At 55.8% G+C, this 21,580-nt stretch overlaps 4 protein-coding genes across 6 annotated transcripts; 3 read left to right on the plus strand and 1 right to left on the minus strand.

The window, feature by feature from the left end:
- Nucleotides 1-101: 101 nt before the first annotated feature.
- Nucleotides 102-2,675, plus strand: commd2 (COMM domain containing 2). The gene is made up of 6 exons (XM_052072751.1): nucleotides 102-284; nucleotides 560-637; nucleotides 811-893; nucleotides 1,417-1,491; nucleotides 1,626-1,724; nucleotides 1,857-2,675. The coding sequence occupies exons 1-6, from the start codon at nucleotides 218-220 to the stop codon at nucleotides 2,064-2,066; spliced, it is 612 nt and encodes a 203-aa protein (XP_051928711.1). The 5' UTR covers nucleotides 102-217; the 3' UTR covers nucleotides 2,067-2,675.
- Nucleotides 2,676-2,944: 269 nt separating this feature from the next.
- On the plus strand, nucleotides 2,945-14,722 carry trappc8 (trafficking protein particle complex subunit 8). Of its 3 annotated transcripts, XM_052072749.1 has the most exons (30): nucleotides 2,946-3,328; nucleotides 4,194-4,409; nucleotides 4,745-4,828; nucleotides 5,713-5,802; nucleotides 5,876-6,050; nucleotides 6,133-6,286; nucleotides 6,380-6,473; nucleotides 6,612-6,817; nucleotides 6,963-7,078; nucleotides 7,154-7,304; nucleotides 7,469-7,569; nucleotides 7,649-7,754; nucleotides 7,852-7,983; nucleotides 8,616-8,840; nucleotides 9,034-9,139; nucleotides 9,212-9,406; nucleotides 9,966-10,132; nucleotides 10,273-10,347; nucleotides 10,536-10,638; nucleotides 10,714-10,865; nucleotides 10,936-11,357; nucleotides 11,957-12,110; nucleotides 12,194-12,290; nucleotides 12,559-12,627; nucleotides 12,709-12,767; nucleotides 12,906-13,106; nucleotides 13,278-13,379; nucleotides 13,546-13,685; nucleotides 13,753-13,842; nucleotides 13,932-14,722. In XM_052072749.1, exons 1-30 carry the CDS (start codon nucleotides 3,172-3,174, stop codon nucleotides 14,173-14,175), a joined length of 4,383 nt encoding a protein of 1,460 aa, XP_051928709.1. In that variant the 5' UTR covers nucleotides 2,946-3,171; the 3' UTR covers nucleotides 14,176-14,722. The 3 variants fall into 3 exon arrangements, with proteins under 3 accessions (XP_051928708.1, XP_051928709.1, XP_051928710.1); XM_052072748.1 differs by having other exon boundaries at nucleotides 2,945-3,328; nucleotides 10,536-10,865; XM_052072750.1 differs by lacking the exon at nucleotides 4,745-4,828 and having other exon boundaries at nucleotides 2,948-3,328; nucleotides 10,536-10,865.
- A 995-nt stretch (nucleotides 14,723-15,717) lies between these two features.
- Nucleotides 15,718-17,183, minus strand: LOC127606386 (alpha-2-HS-glycoprotein-like). The gene is made up of 7 exons (XM_052074692.1): nucleotides 16,942-17,183; nucleotides 16,748-16,858; nucleotides 16,590-16,674; nucleotides 16,319-16,488; nucleotides 16,116-16,232; nucleotides 15,947-16,027; nucleotides 15,718-15,873 (listed from the first exon to the last, which is right to left on the minus strand). Exons 1-7 carry the CDS (start codon nucleotides 17,146-17,148, stop codon nucleotides 15,730-15,732), a joined length of 915 nt encoding a protein of 304 aa, XP_051930652.1. The 5' UTR covers nucleotides 17,149-17,183; the 3' UTR covers nucleotides 15,718-15,729.
- Nucleotides 17,184-17,483: 300 nt separating this feature from the next.
- Nucleotides 17,484-21,451, plus strand: LOC127605462 (spindle assembly abnormal protein 6 homolog). Its single transcript, XM_052072959.1, has 15 exons — nucleotides 17,484-17,688; nucleotides 18,162-18,216; nucleotides 18,461-18,540; nucleotides 18,630-18,734; nucleotides 18,863-19,031; nucleotides 19,157-19,234; nucleotides 19,349-19,468; nucleotides 19,540-19,731; nucleotides 19,804-19,998; nucleotides 20,075-20,164; nucleotides 20,464-20,643; nucleotides 20,739-20,820; nucleotides 20,883-20,977; nucleotides 21,052-21,178; nucleotides 21,290-21,451. Exons 1-15 carry the CDS (start codon nucleotides 17,627-17,629, stop codon nucleotides 21,343-21,345), a joined length of 1,686 nt encoding a protein of 561 aa, XP_051928919.1. The 5' UTR covers nucleotides 17,484-17,626; the 3' UTR covers nucleotides 21,346-21,451.
- Nucleotides 21,452-21,580: the final 129 nt, after the last annotated feature.

A 21,580-nucleotide genomic window follows, 5' to 3' on the forward strand; every position in this document is an offset into this window, starting at 1 on the left:
AATACTTGGATGGGATGGTCTTGAATAATTTTGGCATGCATTTCATATCGTGACCAGAGATGGCGCCAAAGCAAGGGAGAGTAGCCGCTGCCGCAATCTAGAAAGAAAAGGAGGTGAAGAAGACGTAGCGGCAAAGTGGGCGGGGAGTTGTCCATCAGACTTCCAGGTTGAAGATTTTTTGAGCTCTATTTGGTCTGAGGAGTATCACTGTGACATCATGCTGCTGGTATTGTCCGAAGAACATAAGGAACACCTCAACTTTCTCAACAAGGTGGACGTGGCAGGTAAAAAGCGTCGAATTGCGTCGCTTGCCCCAGTGGCGGTCACGGGGATGGATGGGAGATCCGCCGCTTTTATCACGCCAAATTAAAGCACAATCATATCAGTCGCGATGGTCATTATTACCTTCAGACTCCGCCTTTCAAAATATTATCTAAAGATATATATGTATCTAAAATGTTGTCCCCAATAGCACAGCTCTAATTTGAACTGCATTAAATCTTTCTCGCTATTGTAAGCAAAGACGGTGAAATCCTGAAAGTGTTTTTGTGTTTTTCAGTGGTCGGAGAGTTTGGGCGCATCGCACTGGAATTCATCATGAGAGGAACCAGCCCCAAAGTCTACGAGGGAGCCGCCAGTAAGTCATTTTGTCCACGGATGACCGTTGTTGTTGTGCACCAAGTTCAAATGTTGAAAGATATCATCCGAGGACTTTTTCCTCAAATGAAATTGCTCTCTTGACCACGTAAGCAAAGTGCGGAGCCGTTGCAGTGTATTGAGCCACGGTTGTGATTTGCGGTGCGTTTGCAGGAAAGCTGTCGGTGCCTGTGGAAGTGGTGCGGAACGGCGTGGAGGGACTCATGTATCTCATGACCCAGAGCTCCAAACACATGGTGCCCTGCCCACTCTCACACATCACTCTTGCAGGCTCTTGGTTCCCACTCTCACATTTCCCTGCCGAGCCACGCTTTTTCAAGCACGCTCACAGGCTAGCACACTCACTGTGCCAGTGGTTTGCCAAACTCGATCTTCACAGAGAAGCTAGGCGAGGCCCTCTTGAACTTGACGATTAGATTTGTCAGCGGCAGTTAACGTTTGGATCTGACCAGAATCGCCATGGATAGCAGAGAATGACTTTAGGTCCAGTCGGCAAGGAGAGCTGTCCATTTTATGGCGCGATCTGTTGATGGCCAAAGAAAATATGGCTGTTTCTGCTTGAGTGTGATACCTGCCCGTTAAAAGTCCCTCAATTACTGTTAATGAGCGTGTGTTGCCATTATTCCTGTAGATACTTCCCAAAATTTCCAAGAAGGTTAGCATCATGCGGGAATTTAGCCGAAAGGTTTGCCCAAGTGTTAAAAGAATTATGTTGCGATCGCTTGACACTAACATTTTACCCCGTTTCTGTGCGTGTAGTTGTCTGAGGTGGACTTTGTGGACTCAGTGTTGTCATTAGAGTTTGGTGATGAGCTCAACCAGCGCCTCCTACAGGTGATGTTGGATTTTTGTTGTTGTTATTGGTGGTGGCGGTGGTGTGTGTGTGAGAGAGAAACGTCCATGTATGAGAATGTGCTTGCCGAACATAATAATTGAATGACTGGTCGGTCATTAAATGTCTTTGCCAGATGTACCAGCAGCACCGTAGCGAGATCCGCAGCGTCTTGAGTCTGGTATCCACCAGCTTGCCCGCTTACCACAACCTGGAGTGGAGGCTCGATGTACAGGTGCGCCTGATCCACTTGTCTGTGGGGATGTCTGAGGCTGCGCACGCGTATGCATGTGTGTATGTGTGTACGTATGTGTGTATTTGTGAGTGCACACACGTGCTGCTAATAGGACACTGCGCCCATTCCCAGTTGGCCAGTCGCTCCCTACGCCAGCAGGTGGCCCCCACTTTGACCACCAAGCTGCACCTGACACACGGGCGCGGTTCTGGCACGGAGCGGAGCTGCCGGGTTCTCCACATGGACCTGGGGACCCTCCTGCACCTTATCTCCATCCTGGAGGGGGCGCTAAGCACCTTGAAGAGCACGCACGCGCGCCGCATCTTGCGAAACATCAAATGACGACTCGCACACGCTACAATGCGGTCCAGATGCTAGTAGCGCCCGCAATTAATGCGTACGAGTACACTATTTCGTCCTCACTTTTAAAACAAGACCAGAAGAATAACTGTGCCTTACTCGTGACATTTTTCCACAACTCGCGCCCTTTTTGTCCTACTAGTATATGGACCATGCTGGATAGCGAGCTTCAGGGCCATGTAAATAGTAAGCTGATTGTCTTCAATAGTATGACCAGAAGAAGAGTAGCTTTTCATTGGCCCAAGCGCAATGCAGGAAGGAGGAGTCACTGATTTACGACGACAGTATTGGCATTGGCAAGTGGATTTTCATGTTAGCGCATCGTTTTTTGCATCTTAATGTGTGTACCCCTAAACCGCGACTCGTAGGAAGTGGTGTTCTGCACGCAATATTTCTTAAATGTGTTCAAAAGGTGACCATGTCAATCGCCTTCACCTTACCCCTTCTGTCATTAAACGCTGCCTTTTTTTTCTTATTGACTTATTTTGATTTGTGCGGCTAAAAATGTGATGTCAAGCTTGCTTGTACACTTGTTAACAAAGGTTGGATGATGTCACAGTCCTGGAATAAATGACTATTTACAATTCCTAAGTAGTGCAGGCTCGTTAGAATGTACTAATTCAAGATCAGCAGTACCTTTTGAGCATGACCACACTAAAGTAGTTCCGGTGTTATTGTGCAACATCATTTTAAGTGGGACGTTAACGGCAGTATTTTTGTCCCTCATATACACATATACATATATATGTATAGTGTATATACACACAGAAATAAATCGGTCCGCCCTCCTCCGTAATAGGGAGAGTCAATTATTGGTGGAATTCCACCATTCACGGGGGGCCACAATCAAATTCGCCCAGGCAGCTCGGTTGTCCTTGGACGTTTTTTGTGCTTTTTGTTCCGGCACATGGTGGGACAGCCACTGGCGCTTGTCACATGACCCAACAGTCCCACAAACCGGAAGAGGCTCCCAGCCAACAAGGCCGCCCAGCCGAGTTCTGCGCGGTTCCTGCTCAGGATGTGACTGTCGACTCCGCCGCCGAACTCCGACCGAGCCTCCGACGTCCACTCCCCAGGGAGCCCCGCCATGGCGCAGTGCGTGCAGTCCGTCCAGGAGTTCGTCCAGGACTCGTTCGTGCCGATGGTGGCCGTACTGTGCAGTGACGAGGCGGAGAGGCTCACCCGCAAAAACAAGCTCAACTTCGCCGAGCTGCTTAGGCCTTTCTGTCGGCTGACTTCCGAAGGTACGAGCGAGCGCCACTTAGCCGCCCCGTCTGAGAAGGACACGCGACCGGTGGACCCGCGCGCGTCCGCGTCGGATCGGGTGACATTGCCTCGGGTTGTTAGCACCGCGGCTAACTCGTGACTAAGCACCGGGCGGACACCCGCGGAGGCGTAGCGACACCTGACCGGGCTTCGTGACACCTGAGCGGCGGGACCTGGGCAGCAGTTAGCGGGTCTGCTAACAGGCCCGCTCTGCAAGTGGCTTCAATTGAATAGGAAGAACGAGTCCATCCATCGGCTTTCGAGTTTGTTCTTCGTTGACCCGACTTCAGCCCCGGTCAGCGTGGTACTGCGGTTCATGTTGTTACTGCTTCTCAACACTCGTCCCGCGTCCCTGCGTTGGCGATGTCACGCCAAAGAAGGGCTTCCATCGGGCTCTGTGACGGTTGTCGTCGGAAAAGCCCGTTTCAAGGTTCCCTGAGTGGTTTATTCGTGTTGTTTCGAGTTTGCGTCCGCGTTTCGAATGAGAGTTTCGAACCTGGTCACCATTTCAAAGTCAATTTCAATCTCTTTTGATACAGTTGAGTGGAGTTGAGTTTTCAGGATTTGAATGTAGGCTTTAGAACGTGGGCGTCATCATATGTGGTCAAACAAGTATCATGGTGGTTTCAAACAAAAAGATATTCCTGTCAGGGTTTCAAACCCGGTGAGGATTACCAGCCGTTTCAAACAAGTGCCGTGCTGCCAAAGTAGAGTTTTTCCATCCTCAACCATAAACGGTTATTGTCTGTCTGTACCTGCCCCGACCCGAGGGCCGTCCCGGCAATGGAAAATGGCTGGATGGGAGCGACCGCTCACGGTAATGCCGGTGCCGTTTCCATTCAGGTCATTTGCGGGACCCCAACAACCAGCTTCAGGTGGTGAAGAACTTTCGGATCTGCGTGACCAAGGTGGCGCCGGGCGCTTCCCCGCAGCCTTCGGGCGCCGCCCTCAGCCCGGGACAGCGCCGCCGCCTCAACCAGGTGGTGCTCTCCTGCCAGCCACTCGAGGGCGCTCTCTCCACCGCCGTTGCAGCGGGCGACTACGACCTCAGCTTCAACGGTAACTTTTGGGACATTGTCGTGCCGGTCCTTTCTCAATCAGTAAGCTTCACTTGCGCGGTTATCATCATCACATTATTCCTCTCGAGCTCGCTAGGGAAAGTAGCCCCCGAAAAAGCCAGTGTGTGGGATTTTCGTGACCGGATGGAAATTTCAAGCCGGAGTCAGGCAGTCAAATGTGGATTTCGGGGGTAGGGATTCAAAATGAAGGCTTAAAGCCAGGATGAGGGCTTGAAATAAATCTGACCATCCAAGTCGGCTTTGAAGTCAGGGTGGGTGGTTGGCATGTTGCTCTTTGACCCTTTCTTCTGGCCACTCTCTGCTTCCACCTGTCAGATGAAGCTCTTAAATGTAGCGCCCCCTGGTTCAGTTCATGGAGAGACACGCTGAGCGAGGTGTGCGCCTCCAAGCTCTTCACAGGTACCCCCCCGTCGTGTGTGTGTGGCTTCCGCGTCGACCCGCTCCTCTCGCTTCCTCTCCCGGCGCTCCCGCTCCTCCCGCTCCCGTCACCTCTTTGTAGACTAGAAGCTTGTTCACGCGTGGAACTCGTCGTGCATGGTGAGTCTGTGAGGTGTTCTTCTTCCGAGCGGTCGGTGAGTCGACCATAGACCGGATTGCGGATGTCAAGGAACTTGGCAAACAAACCCGGCGATCGGCGTTTTGCCGATTTGCTTGGAGACGCCCGCTTTTGACGCTGTTCGGTCGCCCGACCGTCCTGATCCTTTGTGCCGAGATCGGCCCTCTCAGATGTGGCTCTCTCTCTGCCAAGATGCTTGTGTTCCCCCAGATTTTTTTCCCAAGAGCTCCTTTTCCCGATGCTCCACGTTGATTATCGCAAACGTCTCTTCCCATCTCCAAGAGCCTCTTCTCCTGCGATCTGGAGATTTCATATTCTCCTAAAATCCCCCCCTTCTTGGCAATCCAAGATTCTGCAAATCTCAAGAATATTGCTTGTTTTTCTTCTCTGGGATCAAGAGCCTCTCTCCCAAGATCCTGAGCCCAAATGGCTTTTTGTTGACCAGGCCCTCTTTTGGAAAAGCTCGTTTTCAGTCATCAAGTCCCCACACCTTCTTCTCCCAGGCCCTTTTTATTTTCTCCTCTCACACTCTGGTCCTCTTCTCCCAAATCCGACCTTCCTATGATCTTGTTCGATGTCGTCCCCATTTTCGTCGGAGCTCAACATCTTCTGCGGTTGTAACGTTCTTGCTGTTCTGTCACGTGAGATGTGAGGCGATAGCGAAGGTCACCAAGCGTGCCATTTTTTCCTGCCGCATGTTCAACGTCGGCACTTTTTGTCTGCCCAGCGACCACGCCCTGGTTCGAGGCCTACAGGGAGAACTTTCTTCAGTCCATGCCGTCCTCCGACCACGAGTTCCTCAACCACTACCTGGCCTGTATCCTTGACATCCGTCGCTACCCTTTTTTTTTTTGGTGCCGGCTGAGTTTCCTTGACCGTTAACGTTCAAGGCTTGTTGGTGGTGTCATCAAGCGAGGCGGTCCCGGTGGAAGAGTTTGTCAAGCTGTCGCAGGAGCAGCACCGCATACAGCACAGCGGAGACTACTCCACACCCAAGTGGTTCATCCCCAACACGCTCAAGTACTACGTGCTGCTGCACGACGTCAGCCAAGGCGACGAGCAACGGTAACGCAACCTTTGGCTTTGAGCCCGAGGCAAAGGCACCTCGGTTGCGGGGCCGAGGCTTGATCGACTGCGCTCGTTTCAGGGCCGAGGCGGTCCACGAGGACATGAAGCAGAGGTACGGCCCTCAGGGCTGCTACCTGCTGAAGATCAACTCCCGCACGCTTCCCGCCGAGCAGAACGAGCAGATTCCCGACCCGTGGAGTCAGTACCTGCACAGGAGCGACCCACACAGCCAGGTCGGTCCGTCCGTCCGTCTGCAACCTCGGCAACCTCCAACTGTGCCGGCAAACGCCACCCCGCCTTGTCTCGTCTTGTGTGCGCATTTGCAGGAGCAGCTGGATGACGATCCGGTTCCCGCCTTGAACTCCCGCGCTGATGAAAGCGGCGGCGAGGCGGTGGAGGAGGCTGTTTCTGCAGACAACGGTCCCTTTTTTGTTCTCAACAACGATATCTCGTCGTGGTTTTTTCCACACACGGGCGCCACCTTCACACTTGACAGTTCGAAATAGTTCAAAGTAGAGCAAGAGGCAGTCGTGACCCGTCTTCTCCTGTGCACCATAGAAGGAGGCCGTCCGGACCCGGACTCGGCGAGCAGCCCGGGCGCCGACGCCAAGAAGGGCGCCGGCTCGGCGGAGGTGACGCCGGGGACCCACGGGGCCTGTCTGACCCTCGGCGACCACGACCACATCCGCCAGTTCGTCCAGGAGTTCACCTTCCGAGGCCTGCTGCCCCACATCGAGAAGAACATCAGGCAGCTCAATGACCAGGTGCTCGACGCGGTTCCTCGGCTATTGCGTAGGCCGCATTCCCTCCCCCGGGGCTCACCGACACGTCAAAGCAGAGAGCTGCTTCTCGGGTACTGAATAGGCTCAGCGGTTTAGGCTCAGCGTCCGTCTTCCTGTGCGTCCGCAGCTGGTGTCCAGAAAAGGTTTGAGCCGCTCTCTGTTCACGGCCACCAAGAAGTGGTTCGGCGGCGGCAAAGCTCCCGAGAAGAGTGTCAGTGAGCCCAAGAGCACCAGCGGGCTGCTGTAAGCGCCGCCTCGCTCCGTCGGTAACTTGCGGGCTTTTTGCTTTGCTTGCTGATTGTCCACCTGTGATGGCAGCTACCCCCCGGAGGCCCCCGAACTGCAGATCAGGAAGATGGCCGACTTGTGCTTCCTGGTGCAGCACTACGAGCTGGCCTACAGCTGCTACCATACGGCCAAGAAGGACTTCCTGTCGGACCAGGCCATGCTCTACGCCGCCGGTGCCCTGGTGAGCGCCACAACGTCCAAGTGGGGGGGGGGGGGGGGGGGGGGTTGAATCATGTCGTTGGTGGAGAGTTTTTAGATGAGGGCAAGAGGCAAAAAGAAGAGATGCTATTTGAACGTCCTGTCGGCTTGATGCGTCACAAGCTTGGTTCGTTGTGCTCCGTCCAGGAAATGGCGGCGGTGTCTGCCTTTCTGCAGGCTGGAGCCGCGCGACCGTATCCGGCGCACTACATGGACACGGCCATCCAGACCTACAGAGACGTCTGCAGGTAGCAAAGCGCCACCGGCCGCTTTTACTTTGGCATTAGCGGTGCTCTCCGGATGATCTCACGGCCGTGTCCCCGCCAGGAACATGGTGCTGGCCGAGCGCTGCGCTCTTGTCAGCGCGGAGATTCTCAAGAGTCAGGGGAAATATTCGGAAGCCGCCACGCTTCTTATCAAAATGACCAGCGAGGTAAGGGATCCTCAAGGTTGTCATCGAGTAGCGTCGCAAAACCAAACGGGCTTCGGTCTCACGCGGGATTGACGTTCGCTTTGTCCTTCCCGACCAGGACTCGGACCTGCGCAGCGCCCTGCTGTTGGAGCAGGCGGCCCACTGCTTTATAAACATGCGCACGCGCATGCTGCGCAAGTTTGCCTTCCACATGATCCTGGCGGGTCACCGGTTCAGCAAGGCGGGCCAGGTGAGCCACCCATGCAGTCGCGTGAAATCCACTCGAGACGCCAGTTGTGGGACTTTGGACTTGCTAGGCCAAAGGGGGTCCCAAGGGCTGCGCTTGAGTGCCGCTTGAGCTAATTGACGAGGCGAGTCTCGCATCCATTTGAAAATCTGTCGTCGGATCGTTCACTTGACTGACAAAGACGCAAATGTGTCAATAAATGTTGTGGCTTGGCAAGACTGGGAGACAACCTTCAAATGTAGGGGGTGGGGGGGGGACTCCACCTGACTTGGATGATAAACATTAAAATAAACCAAAAACTTTAGATTAAGTTTAATAACTTAAATGAGACCAAAACCATTCAACTTTTTTTCTCCTGTCCATAAATTCCTTGGAGGGGGGGGGGGGATCTTCTCCAGAAACAAAGTGAGGGTTAACACCAGTGTGAAATGAATGGTGTGGTTGTCCTCGTGTGGAAAGTGGCACGCGGTTGCATTCAGGATGAACCAATCACCAAATTCATGTAAAACAGGACAATGTTCACACCTGCCACCATGAAAAAAAGTTTGGAATGATTGATCTCGGTTGTCTTATTTTACAAACTTGACCCCACCCCCCCACCCCGTGCTTCCTGCTGCGTTTGCCTGGGGCCCCAGAAGCGGCACGCGCTGCGCTGCTACTGCCAGGCCATGCAGGTGTACAAGGGCAGGTCGTGGTCCCTCGCCGAGGACCACATCAACTTCACCATCGGCCGGCAGTCCTTCACGCTGGGCCAGCCCGAGAAGGCCGTGCAGGCCTTCAAGCACATCCTGACCAACGACGGGCGACAGACGGCCGCGCAGCAGGGCGCCTTCCTCAGGGAGTACCTCTACGTTTACAAGGTGAGCGCTCTCACTCGGCCACGTCTTCTTTATCCCCACAGCGAGCGCTGCCATCGGCACCACACGCGGGCCCGTCCCATCGCACATGCCGGCTTTTGAACTTTTTTTGTTTCAATGTACAGAACTTTGTAGCTTTACAAAGTGCAACAAGCACGTCATCTGACGACCCTTGGCCTTTGCGTGTGTTTTGCAGACCGTGGTCAGCCGGAGTGGCGTGCGCCTGCCTCACCTGCCGCTGCCGTGCATCCACAGCGCCGCCACCAGGGTCTACTTCGGACACGAGCGCCGCCTGGCCGAAGGTAAAGTGCCGCCCGGCGGACCGGTGGGAGCTGGCAGACTGCTCGTGATGTGGGCCGTCCCGGCGTTCGCAGGTGAGAAGCAGGCCGCCACCCACGTGTCGCTGGACCAGGAGTATGACGCCGAGCAGGCCTCCATGTGGTGCAAGCTGGAGGAGCAGCTGGTGGCCTCCGCCAATCGAGGGGGGGTCCCCGCTAACTTCCAGCCCAGCCAGTGCTACCTCAACAGCCAGACGGACAACCAGCGCCACCCGCCGGCCGTCGTAGAAGGTACGGCAGGGATCCATTGACTCGCCAGTTGAATTGCTCAAGGTGGAAGCGGCTAGGAAATAACCTCACTCGAAATAATGATGCCAGGGAGGGGTGGGGGGGCGCTTCCCTGAGTTCTATCGACAAGTTGGCGAAATAGCGGCTTCCCATTGCTAAAAGTCATGCCTTCAACATAAAAGCACGCTTTGACCTCACTTTTATTTGGCCGCCTGTTGGTCGATGGAGCAGCCGCACTCAATTCTGTGCTTCTTCAGGTCTGACTGCCGAGTATGCCGCCCCCGCCATGTGGCCTCAGGAAGTGCGCCCAAACTCTTTTTCTACTTTTGTTTTGAAGGTCTGACTTTGGACAGGTCACCCACAGTTGCCGTCAGTAGAAATAATGATTTCATCACCGCGAGCTAACGAAAGAAAACGGCTACCTCGATCGGACCAATAAACGGAGAAAAACCTGGTTTCGCTCCGAGTCGTCCGTTGCGTGCCGATGAGAGCTTACCGCACGGCTGACTTTCCGCCGCTCGGTGAAAAAGTGCTGACGCTCTTGCGGCTTGCCGTTGCGCAGAGCCGGTGGTGGTGGAGGTGATGTTCAGGAACCCTCTGAAGGTTCCCCTGGCACTCTCCCGCCTCTCGCTGCTCTGGAAGTTCTCGCACGACGGCCACGCCGCTGACGGCGGCGAGGATGCCGCCGGAGAGGAACTCGGCAACAACCTGGACGCCGAGGAGCAGGAGGTGGGCCAGGACAAGATGTTTGTTTCGTGTCTATTTGCGTTTTGGGCTGCGGCTTTGTGTTTTTCTGCCTTGTTTGTTTCTTCCTGTGTATGCACTTGACATTGATCTCAGTTTGTGTTTGGCCGCGTTTGCCTTTCCAGACGACGCCGAGAGACGACCTGGTCACCACCGAGACCATCCCGGACTTTCACTTGGCTCCTGAAGAAACCAAAACGGTGAGTGGACGGACGCCAGCCGCTTCGCAGCGTTAGTCGCTGGCTCAAAACACCGATTATCTTCAGTTGCGTCTTCGCTAGCATTTGTGTACGAAACGTCTCGACGGTAGCAATCGCCGTCGGCGCCTCGAACACGCGACTCTCGCCGAGGCCCGGAGCATCACGCGGTTTGCGCCGTCTGCTCTCAGGCTCGGCTCAGGCTGCTGCCGCACCGGACGGGCTGCCTGAGCATCACGGGCGTGGTCTACGACCTGGCCGCCGCGTCCTCGCCGGAGATGCCCGACGACGACGGTAACCCCAGCGGGCTCGCCCTCGCCCTCACCCGCAGTGGGTGGCCTGACGCCCGGCGCGCCGCTCCTCTCGCAGGGAAGGCCGAGCTCGTGGTCGTCAGTGGCAAACAGGACCTGAAGATTCGAGGCCCGCGACTCAATCACACCAAAGAGGACAAAATGTTTGTGCGCTACGGACCCGACCGGCGCTTACAGCCCATCATCACGCCGCCGATGCCCCTTATGGAGGTAATTTGTCTGCACGCGGAAGCGGTCGCCAGCCCCCGTTGACGCGCGTCCCGCCTTTTGCGGGCGTCAGGTGTTCTTCCTGCAGTTCCCGACGGCCCTGCTGTGCGGCGAGATCCGTAAAGCGTACGTGGAGTTCTGCAACGTGAGCGACGTGTCCCTGTGCGGCCTGCGCGTGGCGTCCACTCACCCCGACTTCTTCACCTTTGGGAGCCCGTCGGCTGGCACGCCGCTCAGCCCCGCCTCGGCCGAGAACTGCTCGGCCTACAAAACCCTGGCGGCGGCGCCCGGGTCCGCCCCGGCCCGCCAGACGCTGGTGTCGGCCGATGACTTCGGGCCCGCGTCGGACGTGGTGGACGTCCCCGTCGGCGGCGCGCTGCAGCCGGGACAGTCGGCGCAGCTTCCCCTCTGGCTGCGAGGACCCGACCGGGAAGGAGTCCACGAGATCAACTTCCTCTTCTACTATGAAAGCCCCGAGAAAGGAACCAAGATCAGGTAGAGACCGCACATCGGCCTTTGCGCTCGGGACCTCGGTTGATAATTGACATTCATCTGCGGGCCGTCTGCTTCCGCGCTTTGTCACCTCTCGCTGACCGCACTTGAATTATTGGAGTCGCATGGCAACCTCCCCGTCCTTTTGTTCTGGCGTCCCCCACGGCTCAATCCTCGGTCTCATCCCGTTCTTAACTCATTGACCCCGGTGGACGTTTGGTCGTCAACTGTTGACTGCCAAGCGCGACTTTCAACACGTCGACGTGGAAGAGGGGCTCATCGGGCCCTTGTCTGTCAAATTCCGAACGAACCGAGGCCAGAACAAGGCGACGGCAGAATAAACTGGACCAGACGCAACTAGAATTAGTCTGGTCCAGTCCAATCTTGTCAGGCCTAAATTGTTCACCTCATAACTCTGACCGTGTGCGCTCGATTGAATTCTTTGCACCCCCCGCGCCCCTTGCATTTCCTCGATCCACTTTTGGAACATTCACCAATTTAATTTTTTTTCTCATTTGGTTGACTTTGGCCTATTTTATTTCTTCAGTCAAAAGTGCTAGTGGTGGTGGTGCTAATGAGTGCACGGCGCCCTTTCTCCTCAGCCACCGGGTCGTTCGCCACTCGGTGTTCATCTGCGCCAGTCGCTCGCTCAGCGTTCAGGCTTCAGCCCGCGCCAGCGCCACAGCGCCCCGGCGAGGATCCCATCAAAATGGCGGCGGCACGCTGGTCTTCGTCGACGTGGAGAACATCAATACGGTGAGCGTCCCGGCCCGCGGCGCTCGGGCTCGGCTCACCCCCGCGACGCCGCCGCTCACGTTCGGCTTTCTTTGGCCTCCCAGAGCGAAGCTGGCGTGCGCGAGTTCCACATTGTCCAAGTGTCCAGCGGCAGCCGACACTGGAGCCTCAGCGAGTGCGTCAACCCGGCCAAGGAGAAAGGTAGGAAGTGGCGGCTGGCGCATGCGCGCCCCTCATTTGGTTTGGCTCATTGGTCGAATAATCCATTTGAAAAAAAATATCGGGGAGCTGCCGTCCGATCTCACTTCCCAGTTTATGTTCACATTTCTACACGCGGTTCTAAACGTTGGCTTGGGTTCAAATACTTGTTGGCGTACATGTTAAGGTTTGTGTTGGATGCGCTTCTCTGGTAGATTTGGTCAACGTGTTGGGCGGCTTTGACCAAATTCTTGACTTTTTCACCCTTCAGACTGCAAAGTGAGCAGCAGAGAACGAGCCAAGCTTTGTTTCAGAGCCACGCCGTGCAAACCTCACCAAGGTGCGCCGCCACCGCCGCCGTGCGCGAGGCCGACGACACGCTCGGGGGTCATTTGACTGTTTCTTGCGTTTGTGTCTGAAGCTACCTCGGAGGACGCCGACATGTTCACTTTTGCCGACGTCCACCTGGGCGGCGAGCGGGTATGCATGCCGACCGACTTTGGCGCACGTACACGCAACTTCGTGTAGGCCGCCGTTGTAGGGCCGCCTGGCCCGGCAATCCAGATAGAATGCAAAACGTTATTCGAACGCCAAACGGCGTTGTCGATGTGGCCGCAGATCGTCAGTTCGGCCACGCCGTGCGGCGACTTTTTCTTCCGCTGCCGTCGGACGTCCGAGTCTCGGCGAGCCGACGCCTGCCCCTCGGGGCCGAGGACGCCGTCGGGCGCCAGGAACCCCAGTCCGGACGCCGGCAAGGAGCTGCTCCGCGCGCTCCACGAGTGCGACCGGCTGGACCTCGACATCATCGTCATCTGGAAGGTCAACTCATCCGTGCTTGTGTTAATGTGTGCGCTTGTACGAATGAACGTGTCGTTTGTTGTTGACGTCGAGTGTGTGTGTGTGTGTGTGTGTGTGTGTGTGTGTGTGTGTGTGTGTGTGTGTGTGTGTGTGTGTGTGTGTGTGTGTGTGTGTGTGTGTGTGCGCGTGCAGGCATACGTGGTGGAGGACAACAAGCAGCTGATCCTGGAAGGTCAACTCCACGTGGCTCTGCAGACGGTGGGGAAGGAAGCCACATCCCTCGCGCCAAAACAGGTGACATATTTTGATGCCTGTTACCCCCCCCCCCCCCCCCCCCGAGTTTGAGCCTAGTGGGTCTGGCTTGCTTTTTGCTTGCCGCCTCGAGCCTGATGCCGCAGTCGCTCTTTCAACGGAGTGATGTCGCCCACGCCCACGTCTCGTGTCGCCGTTGCGTTGTCAGGAAGCTCAGGAGATGGTTCTACTCAAGTTCAAGTCGGAGCCGCCTCCTGCCGCCGCGTCGCCGCCCACCCAACTGTCGCGACTCATCAAGAGTAACCTGCACTACTCGGAGGCATACGCACACGACTTCACGCGCGACAGGTTGCACGCACGGATAATGCAGACGAGTGCGGTTGGAAATTATTTACGTCTTTATTTGTTTGTGTAGTGTTTGTGTGGTTCCCGTTTCTTTGGTTTTGTCCAACTGCTACTGGACCGACGTGGACGTCACCGTAGACCTCAGGCACAAAAGCAGCAGGTGAGCGTGCAAACATACAAGAACGTGCAGGCTAATCTTTCTCTCCTCCTTTGTCACCTGCGCATTTTTTTTCTCCCCCTCATTTGTAGTTCAGAGTGGAGCGAGTGCACATGTAGCTTCGCTTGGGTGGGCCAGACTCGCTACCGGCTGTCGCTTTGTCCCCGTCAGACGCGTCACCTTGAGCTGCGAGCCTGCTTCCTCGCTCCCGGCGTCTACAACATCAACACGCATGGCGTGTGCGCCGCGCCCGCTGCGCGTCAAGACGGCGACGCCCAGGCGCAGGTTGCGCAGAACAACGCTGGACCGGCGCTCATTGTCATCAGCGACCAGTGACTTTGCCGCAAAGACAAAAGAAGAAGAGACCGACGTGACGCAAGCGGCAGGGAAGGAACCGTGACTTCCTGGATGTTCATCTGGAGCTTCTTAGTTTACAAGAAACCACAAACTGCAGCACCCGCGTGTATGCGTATGCCTGTGTACAGTCTGTACGGGTTGACGTGCCCGGCTGCATTTGGCAGTGGATGAATGTGTGTGCCAGAGGCGCCACCAGAGGGCAGCATCGGAAGTCCCGTCAGGTCTCCTCAAGGTGCTTTCGACTTCCTGCTGGCATCTTGGAAGTTGGAGGGTGAAGAAAACCGTCAAGAAAATGCAAGCCAGGCATGTCTTAAATGTTTGACACTCCCAAATGGAACCTGCAGTCACGTGCTCAGCGCTCGTATCCGAGCGCGGCGAACTCTGAGAGAATGCGCCGAGGGAGCTGGCGATCAGCTTTGGTTATTTTTAGAAGTTCTCTACGCGGCTTCCGTGTTTATCCTGTACGATATTTATAACACATATCATGTACATAGAAAATAAATCCCAACTAATTCTTCACTGACAATCTGCTTCACGTTTTGAGAAGAAGGCCGACGTGATGACAAAATCAGGAGGCGGAGAGGTGCCCCAGCAACCACGCAGATAAATGTGGGCTTACAATCATCCCGTTGGGGGTGAAATCAAAGGGAAGCCATCATACGTTGCCAAATGCTCAATAATATGAGCACTGATGCGAGTTAATTATGAACCTTTCACATTTTATATATTAATGTGGGGGTCAGCCAGGCTTGTCGCGACCTTCACGCCGTCCTCGCCGCATGTGACCAAAGAAAGCAAAGATTGGCTCTTCCCGGCTTGGTGGCTCCTCAAAGCGCAACACGGCCAACAGGTGAGCCGCCATCTCGAACAGAACACGTCAGTCTAAATCTCCGGCGCAGGCCTTCAGCAGGCTGAGGAGCTCAGCGACCAATCGCAGAGGATAACCAACTGACACCTGGCTGCTAATTGGCGCTGGGGTGGCTTTCAATTGGTCACCGTGGCGACGCCTCTTTGGCCTCAGCTGAGCCAAGGAAATGAACCGGGCTCAGATTAGGAAAAAGAACCTTTTCCGAGTGAAACCTTTTTTGTAAAGACGGCATCAAGGTCCACTTTCTTTTCAGAAGGAAATGACAGCCCTGAACAACAAAATAGCCCAAATTGGAAAATAACTCATGCACCCTCTTAATGGTCTCTAAAACCTAAAAAAAAACTGACCCTGCAAGTGATCCCAAACATTTTTAAATGACTTGATGTTAAAAAAAAATTGCAAAGTGTAATTCACAAATTCAAAGGGGGAAATGAAATTTGACACTCCTGATAGAATCAGGTGGCATCAAACGCAGCACACTTCCTGGCACCCCCTCCTTTCCCTGCCTAAATTAACCTGAAGTTTCAAACACTCTCAGCCCCATGCCAGTAGAAAAATAAGGGCGGAGCTGGTCTGGAAATGGTTGCCCAACCTCAACCTTTATACCCAAAAAACACAAGATGAGCAGCATCAAGTTTTTGTGGGTTTTTTTATTTCTGCAGGAGTCACTTGAGCGGGAAGGGACAAATGTGGTGGAGGGACGGCTCGGGACTCTTCAGCCTGCCCTTGCAAACGCAAGCTTCCGGACTTTGGTGGAACAGCGGCCTGCAAACGGGCTCCGGCTCGCCAGCCGGGAGGGACTCCACATTCTGCGGAGACCCGAGGGGAATGGTAAGGCGCTCCGCCGCCTAAACGGATGCGGCGCTTTAGATGCCGACTTACCTTGGGCGGGTACGTTTCGCACTCGAGTTCTCCCACTTGTCTGTGGGAATTGTAGTAGGAGGTTCGGCAGTAGACGTGATGCTTAAAGGAGAGAGGGAAAAAATATTAAGTGCCAGCCGGGTCAAGAATCAATTGCCAGAAAGCTGTCAAGCAGCAAGTCGCAACTCACAGCTCGGTCGGGGCAGCGAGGCGTGCAGGCGGCGAAAGTGGCCGCGGCCTCCCGGGGACACGTGGTCTCCACCAGGGCGAACTTGAGCTGGGTGATGGTGCCGATGGTGACGACGTTCTGTCACAGGAGAGCCAGCGAGCGTTTAGAAGGAAGGCAGACGCCAGGCGGAAAGCCAAACGAACGCTTGACAAAAGGATCTTCACCACGCTCGTGAGCTGAGCCACTTCCAGCAAGGCGAAGTAATTGGGCCGCTCGCTCTCCCGGTTGAACTTGAGCACCGCGTCCCGCACGGCGCCGACGCCCGTCGGGTCGTCCAGTGGCAACAGCTTGGGGCACGACGGACAAATCAGCAGCAGCTCCTCGTCGGACGGCTCTGCAAACAAGGCGGCGGCGGCGCCCGAGCGTCGCCATCAGCTCTCACCGCAACAAAGCATTTCACAGACAAGCGCCAAAGCTTGCGGGGGCTCTCACGACCTGGTCGGGTGGTGCATTCGTGGCGGGTGACTTTGGCCGCGCCCCACATGACCCAAAACTCCACGCTGCAGATGGCCACCGCGCCCTGAGCCACCCAAAAACAACACCGTTAGCACATCCCAGACAGAAGCCAGCGGCAGGACCCCGAGGACGCTCACCCGCTCATTCTGCCGCCACAGCTCGCACTGGGCCTCGGCTTTGGGGTTGCTGAAGTGACATTTGGTCTGCAGCAGCTTCACGTCGATGTCGATATGGCAGCCTCCCGAGACCTGCGCGGGCACAGCCGCCGGACGAGCGCATATCTCAATCATCCCCCCCCCCAGGGAGCGGCTCGGCCGTCCGACTTGCTCACCTGCCGGTATTCGCTGCTCTGCACCTCGTGCAGCCGGAACTTGAAGCCGTGCTTGTGATTTCGGTTGACGTGCCGGACGGCCATGCCGGCCGCCGCCTTCACGCTGTCCTCGCCGCACGTGACCGAAGCGGGCAAAGACTGAGGCGACGCCAAGCCGGGAAGGGCCAAAGCGCACCACAGCGCAGCAGCCAATAGACGAGCCGCCATTCTAACCGGTGACGAAGGGTTGACAATGGAACCTCCCGCGCGGGCTTTAAAGCAGGCTGAGGCACTCCGGCGACCAATGGCAGAGGAGCACGAAGGCCTGACACCTGGCTGCTCATTAGCGCTGGGCTGCCTTTTAATCAGTCACAAACTTCATTTGAGTATGTGAGATGAAGTTCTACCCGAGGGATTAAAATGAGTGTACAGTACTTTATTAAAAAGAATGTCAAGTCACTCAACACGTGCCTTTCCTCAAAGACACACGTAAACATCATTTTTTTCTACATTCAGTTGGCAAGAAAAGAGCCCGAATGCTCCACTCATTCCCAAGGGGTTCGCCACAACACAGTGGCGCACCTGCGGGTCTCTCCTCAGGGGGGCGATAACGCGCACTTTGCCAACAGAGCGCCGAGGAAGCAGCACGACGAAAAAGAAAATCTCGCCAACGAAGAAGAAATACGATTCGTTTGGGCGCTCCGCCATGGAAGCGATTTTCAGCGAAGTCCTCAAAGTCGTCATTAAATGTCGACACTGCGATGAAAGGTACACGATGGCAACTGTCACTCCAGACGAGACGTGACTCAACACGATAAAGTTCCGATTTCAGTTTGCCATCAGAAGCCCTTTGCTGTGCCTGGTTTGGGAATGAAATATTTGAGCTGGAAGCTCATTGCCAATTGAATTGATTCGTGTCTTGATTAGAGGGATACGAATTACTAACTAAGCCGAACCGATTCTGAGAGTGCTGCGTTCGAAGTCGCATTCATGCCATTCGATCTGGCCCGGTTGCGACTTCATAGTCTTCAAGGCGAATGAGGACAACAAAGACGGCCGATTCCGATTAATTGTTGTTCTGGTTCACCGCGCAACATATTTTGACCGCCAGCGAACGTCTTCGCAATTTCCTCCCTGTGTAGCAAGAAAGGAATTTGACGTTCATTTCATCCGTTTCGCCAAATAATTGAATGCGGGGAGATGGTTTGATCTGTATAATGACGTCTGTTTTCATTTGACAGAAAAGAACACATCCGCGTCACGATTGAGCTTGATTCGAGCACCATCTGCAAACGAGTGAGTATGCATATTCTCGGCCTCCGTCCCAAAATGGGCGTCCGGACAGACGGACCGTTCAGTCCGGGGTCGGATTGCCCATCTCTGCTCCCAGGCATTCATGTCTGCCGTCGTCTCCGTTTGTTCTGCGGGAGTAATGATCACCGGAGATGAGTTGGGGATCTTCTCTGCCTCTTCTTCCCGGAGTCAATTTGACGGGAAGTGTCAATCAAGCGATTTGAAATCCGTTTTCTCTGCTCTTCAGGATCTCCTGGTGAGACTAACCAATGACGCGGATCCACATTTTCTCTTTAGCCTCACAATATCTGAGGAAGACTTCCAAAGGTTTGCTGAAGAAGAAGTGCCATTTTCTGTGTCGGTGTGGCCTTTTTTTTTCCAAGCTTTTTTTTTTTTTTGGATCATCTTGCATGTAGTTTGAAAGTCCAGCAGTCGCTCCTGATTGAATTCCCGTCGTTCCCCGAGATGCTGACGCAGCTTCTTCGTCAATGTCAATCGGAGCAGAATTGCAGCCATCCCAGGTACTCCGCCGGCCCCTCCTCCTCGGTGCTTTCTTTGCGGAAAAGCGCAAGATCGGCGGCCGCCGTCTCTCTTCCCGGGCCGCCGGCGGCGTCTTTCTGTTGTTTGCTTTCTCTCCTGTGCTCCGCAGGTTCCAGCTGCTGCTGTCGTGCGACTCGCCGTCACTGGATGGCCCGGCCCAGCTCAACGTGATGGAGAGCAGCTCCTTCAAGCACCTCAACCAGCTCTCCCTGCAGCTGGCGCAGGCCTCGGACAAGCGCGTCAAAGACTACCTGGCCGCCTGTCTGGCCTCTCTCAAGGTGAGCCTACTCCGGGCGGGCGGGCACGCTGGCGTCGCTTTTTGTATTTTCCTCTTTGAAATTCTTGGCGTGGGAAGCACTCGAGCGGTGACTTGATCATGTGTAAAAAGCCCGTCGCCTTTCAGGCCGACAAACAAGCGCTGGAGGTCAAACTGCAGACGACCCAAGATGATCTGACCAAGCGGCTCCACAACGCCGAGCAGGTTCGTCGCTTTGCCGCCCTGTTCCAAGCGGAAAACGCACCAAACTCCGGCGATTGACGGGCATCAAACCATTGTTCGTATTGAGTCCCGTTCCCCGTTGCGATGTCTTACCAGGTGCTGTCGCAAAAGAGCGCCGAGTTGGAGCGTCTGCATTCCGAATGGACTCTTCAGAGGAGCTCCCTTTCCAGCCGGCACGCCGACGAGTTGCGGTCTGAGCGGGAGAGGGCGGCCGAGGTTAGGCCCCCCCGAACGAGCCGGCGCCGCCGACGTCCGAGTGACGACGGCGTGGCGGCCACGTGTCCCAGTTGCAGGAGCGCCTGCGACAGGAGAAGGAGCAAGTCCGCCGAGATCTGGAAAGCGCTCACCAGCGAGACAGCCAGCAGATGCAGAGCCGCCTGGCGCAACTGGAGACCTCCTGCGGGGAGCTCGCCGACAAAAATTTCAAAAACGAGGCCGCCCTCCGGGACCTCAAGTCCAAGCTGGCGGGCGCCGAGGAGGTACGTCGACCGATAGCGGCGGCGCCGGCGGCTGCGGAGACGGCGGCGAAAAGTGTGCTCCGCGTGTCGCAGGAGTGCCGGCGCTCGGAGCAGCGGGTGGGCTCGCTGCGGCGCGACAAGGACTCGGCGGACGGCGAGCTGCGCGCCAAGGAGCGGCTGGCCGAGCAGCTGCGGGCGCGCGTGGCTGCCCTGGAGCAGGAAGTCCAAGACAAGGAGTGGAAGATGAGTCGAGCGCAGGAAGCGCTGACGGCGGCGCAGCAGCAGCAGGTTTGCGGCGGCCCACTCGGACGCCGGGGGGGGGCCGCGTCGCGTCGCGTCACGCCGCCCTCTATTTATTCTGCAGGGATCCCTCAGGAAGAGCGTCGACGGCAAAGAAGCTCAGCTGCGACAATTTGAAGCCCAGGTGGAGGTTTTGGCAGCAGATGTCAAAAAGGTTGGTCCCCCCCCCGCACCCCGCCTCCTTTTCTTGGCCGCGTTAGGTAACCGCTAAGGCGGTTGTAAAAGTTGGCCCGTCACGCGAGAGCCGCGTCATCTCGAGTGGATTCAGAGCTCCATCTGGTGGACAAACGGCGCAACGACATGATTTGGAGGAACTCCCAAGAATAATTGTCATGAAAAGAAAAGGGCCGACATCGGATGAATGGACGGCGCGCCCGACCTAACGATGTCGCGATTAAGATGCAAAGAGGCTTTGAAAGCTGCTTGCCCGTTGACGTCTGGCGCCGTCGCCAGGCCAACGAGATCATCAGGAAGTTCCAGTGCGAGCTGCAAGTTCAGCAGGACAAGAACAAAGACAAGAGCGCCGTGCTGGTGATGCAGGAGAAGATTGTGCGCGACACCTCGGCCAAGCTGGAGCGAGCCCAGCGGGAAGCGCAGGACGCTCGCCGGCAGCTCGACGACAGGGACCGGCAGGTGAGCGCCGCAGGCGTTTCCTCCGGTGTCGTGCGTGGGCGTCGCTGTGGATTTTTGCGTTGTGGTCCATGAGCGCGTGGCTTTTTGACGGACAGATCACAAGTCTGAAGGAGCAGCTGGAGTCGAGCGTGAACAAGCTGTCGGACGCCAAGGAGACCTTGCAGAAGAACGAAAGAGGTGAGGAGCGTCGGTCCCATCCCGAGCGCGCGGTGGCGTGACTTGCCGCTTGTCGTCGTCAGTGATCGACTGGCTGAACAAGCTGCTGAACGAGAAGCAGCTGCACGAGAAGTTTCCGGAAACGTCGGCGAACGCCCCCGTGTCGGTGGCACCCCGAGTAAGCGAGAGCGTCGTCGTCTTTGTCGACGCCGCGTACCGGACTGAGCACCCGACGCCTTTTGTTCCCACCAGGCACAGTTTTCTCCGCACGCCACCGCGAGCAGACCGAACGACTTTGCCGGCGGGCTGGATGCCAGATACTTTAAGCGAGACGACGGCATCCCCGCCTACGGTCTTGCCGGCGCTCTCATTCCCAGAGGTAACTTGACACAATGGCACCGCGACGACGATGCGAGACACGTGTAGAACGTAATGGAGCGCGTGGCCCCATCCCACGCGGGTGGGGCCCATTCCTCTCTTTCCTCGTCAGAGTCGCCGCCGCCGCGCAACAAAGCTCCCGTGGCTTCAGCCTACTTTCCCAGTTGAAACGCACGCACGCAGCGCCCGCCGTCCATGTTTTTGTTTGCACGCCTGCGTTGTGGTTGTCGAATGTTCATGTTGTTGTTGTAGCTCTCACTTCCTTCAATAAATCATTGGCACTATGTCGGAATTGTTTTCGTCAGATTCACACGCATTTGACAAGGGAATAATAATCATACATTTTATTTGAAAGCGCTTTTCAACACACTCAGACACTTTACAAGAGCTCAAAAAAAAAGTG

This window comes from Hippocampus zosterae, chromosome 8 (genome assembly GCF_025434085.1).
Source record: "Hippocampus zosterae strain Florida chromosome 8, ASM2543408v3, whole genome shotgun sequence".
Classification (NCBI taxonomy): Eukaryota; Metazoa; Chordata; class Actinopteri; order Syngnathiformes; family Syngnathidae; genus Hippocampus; species Hippocampus zosterae.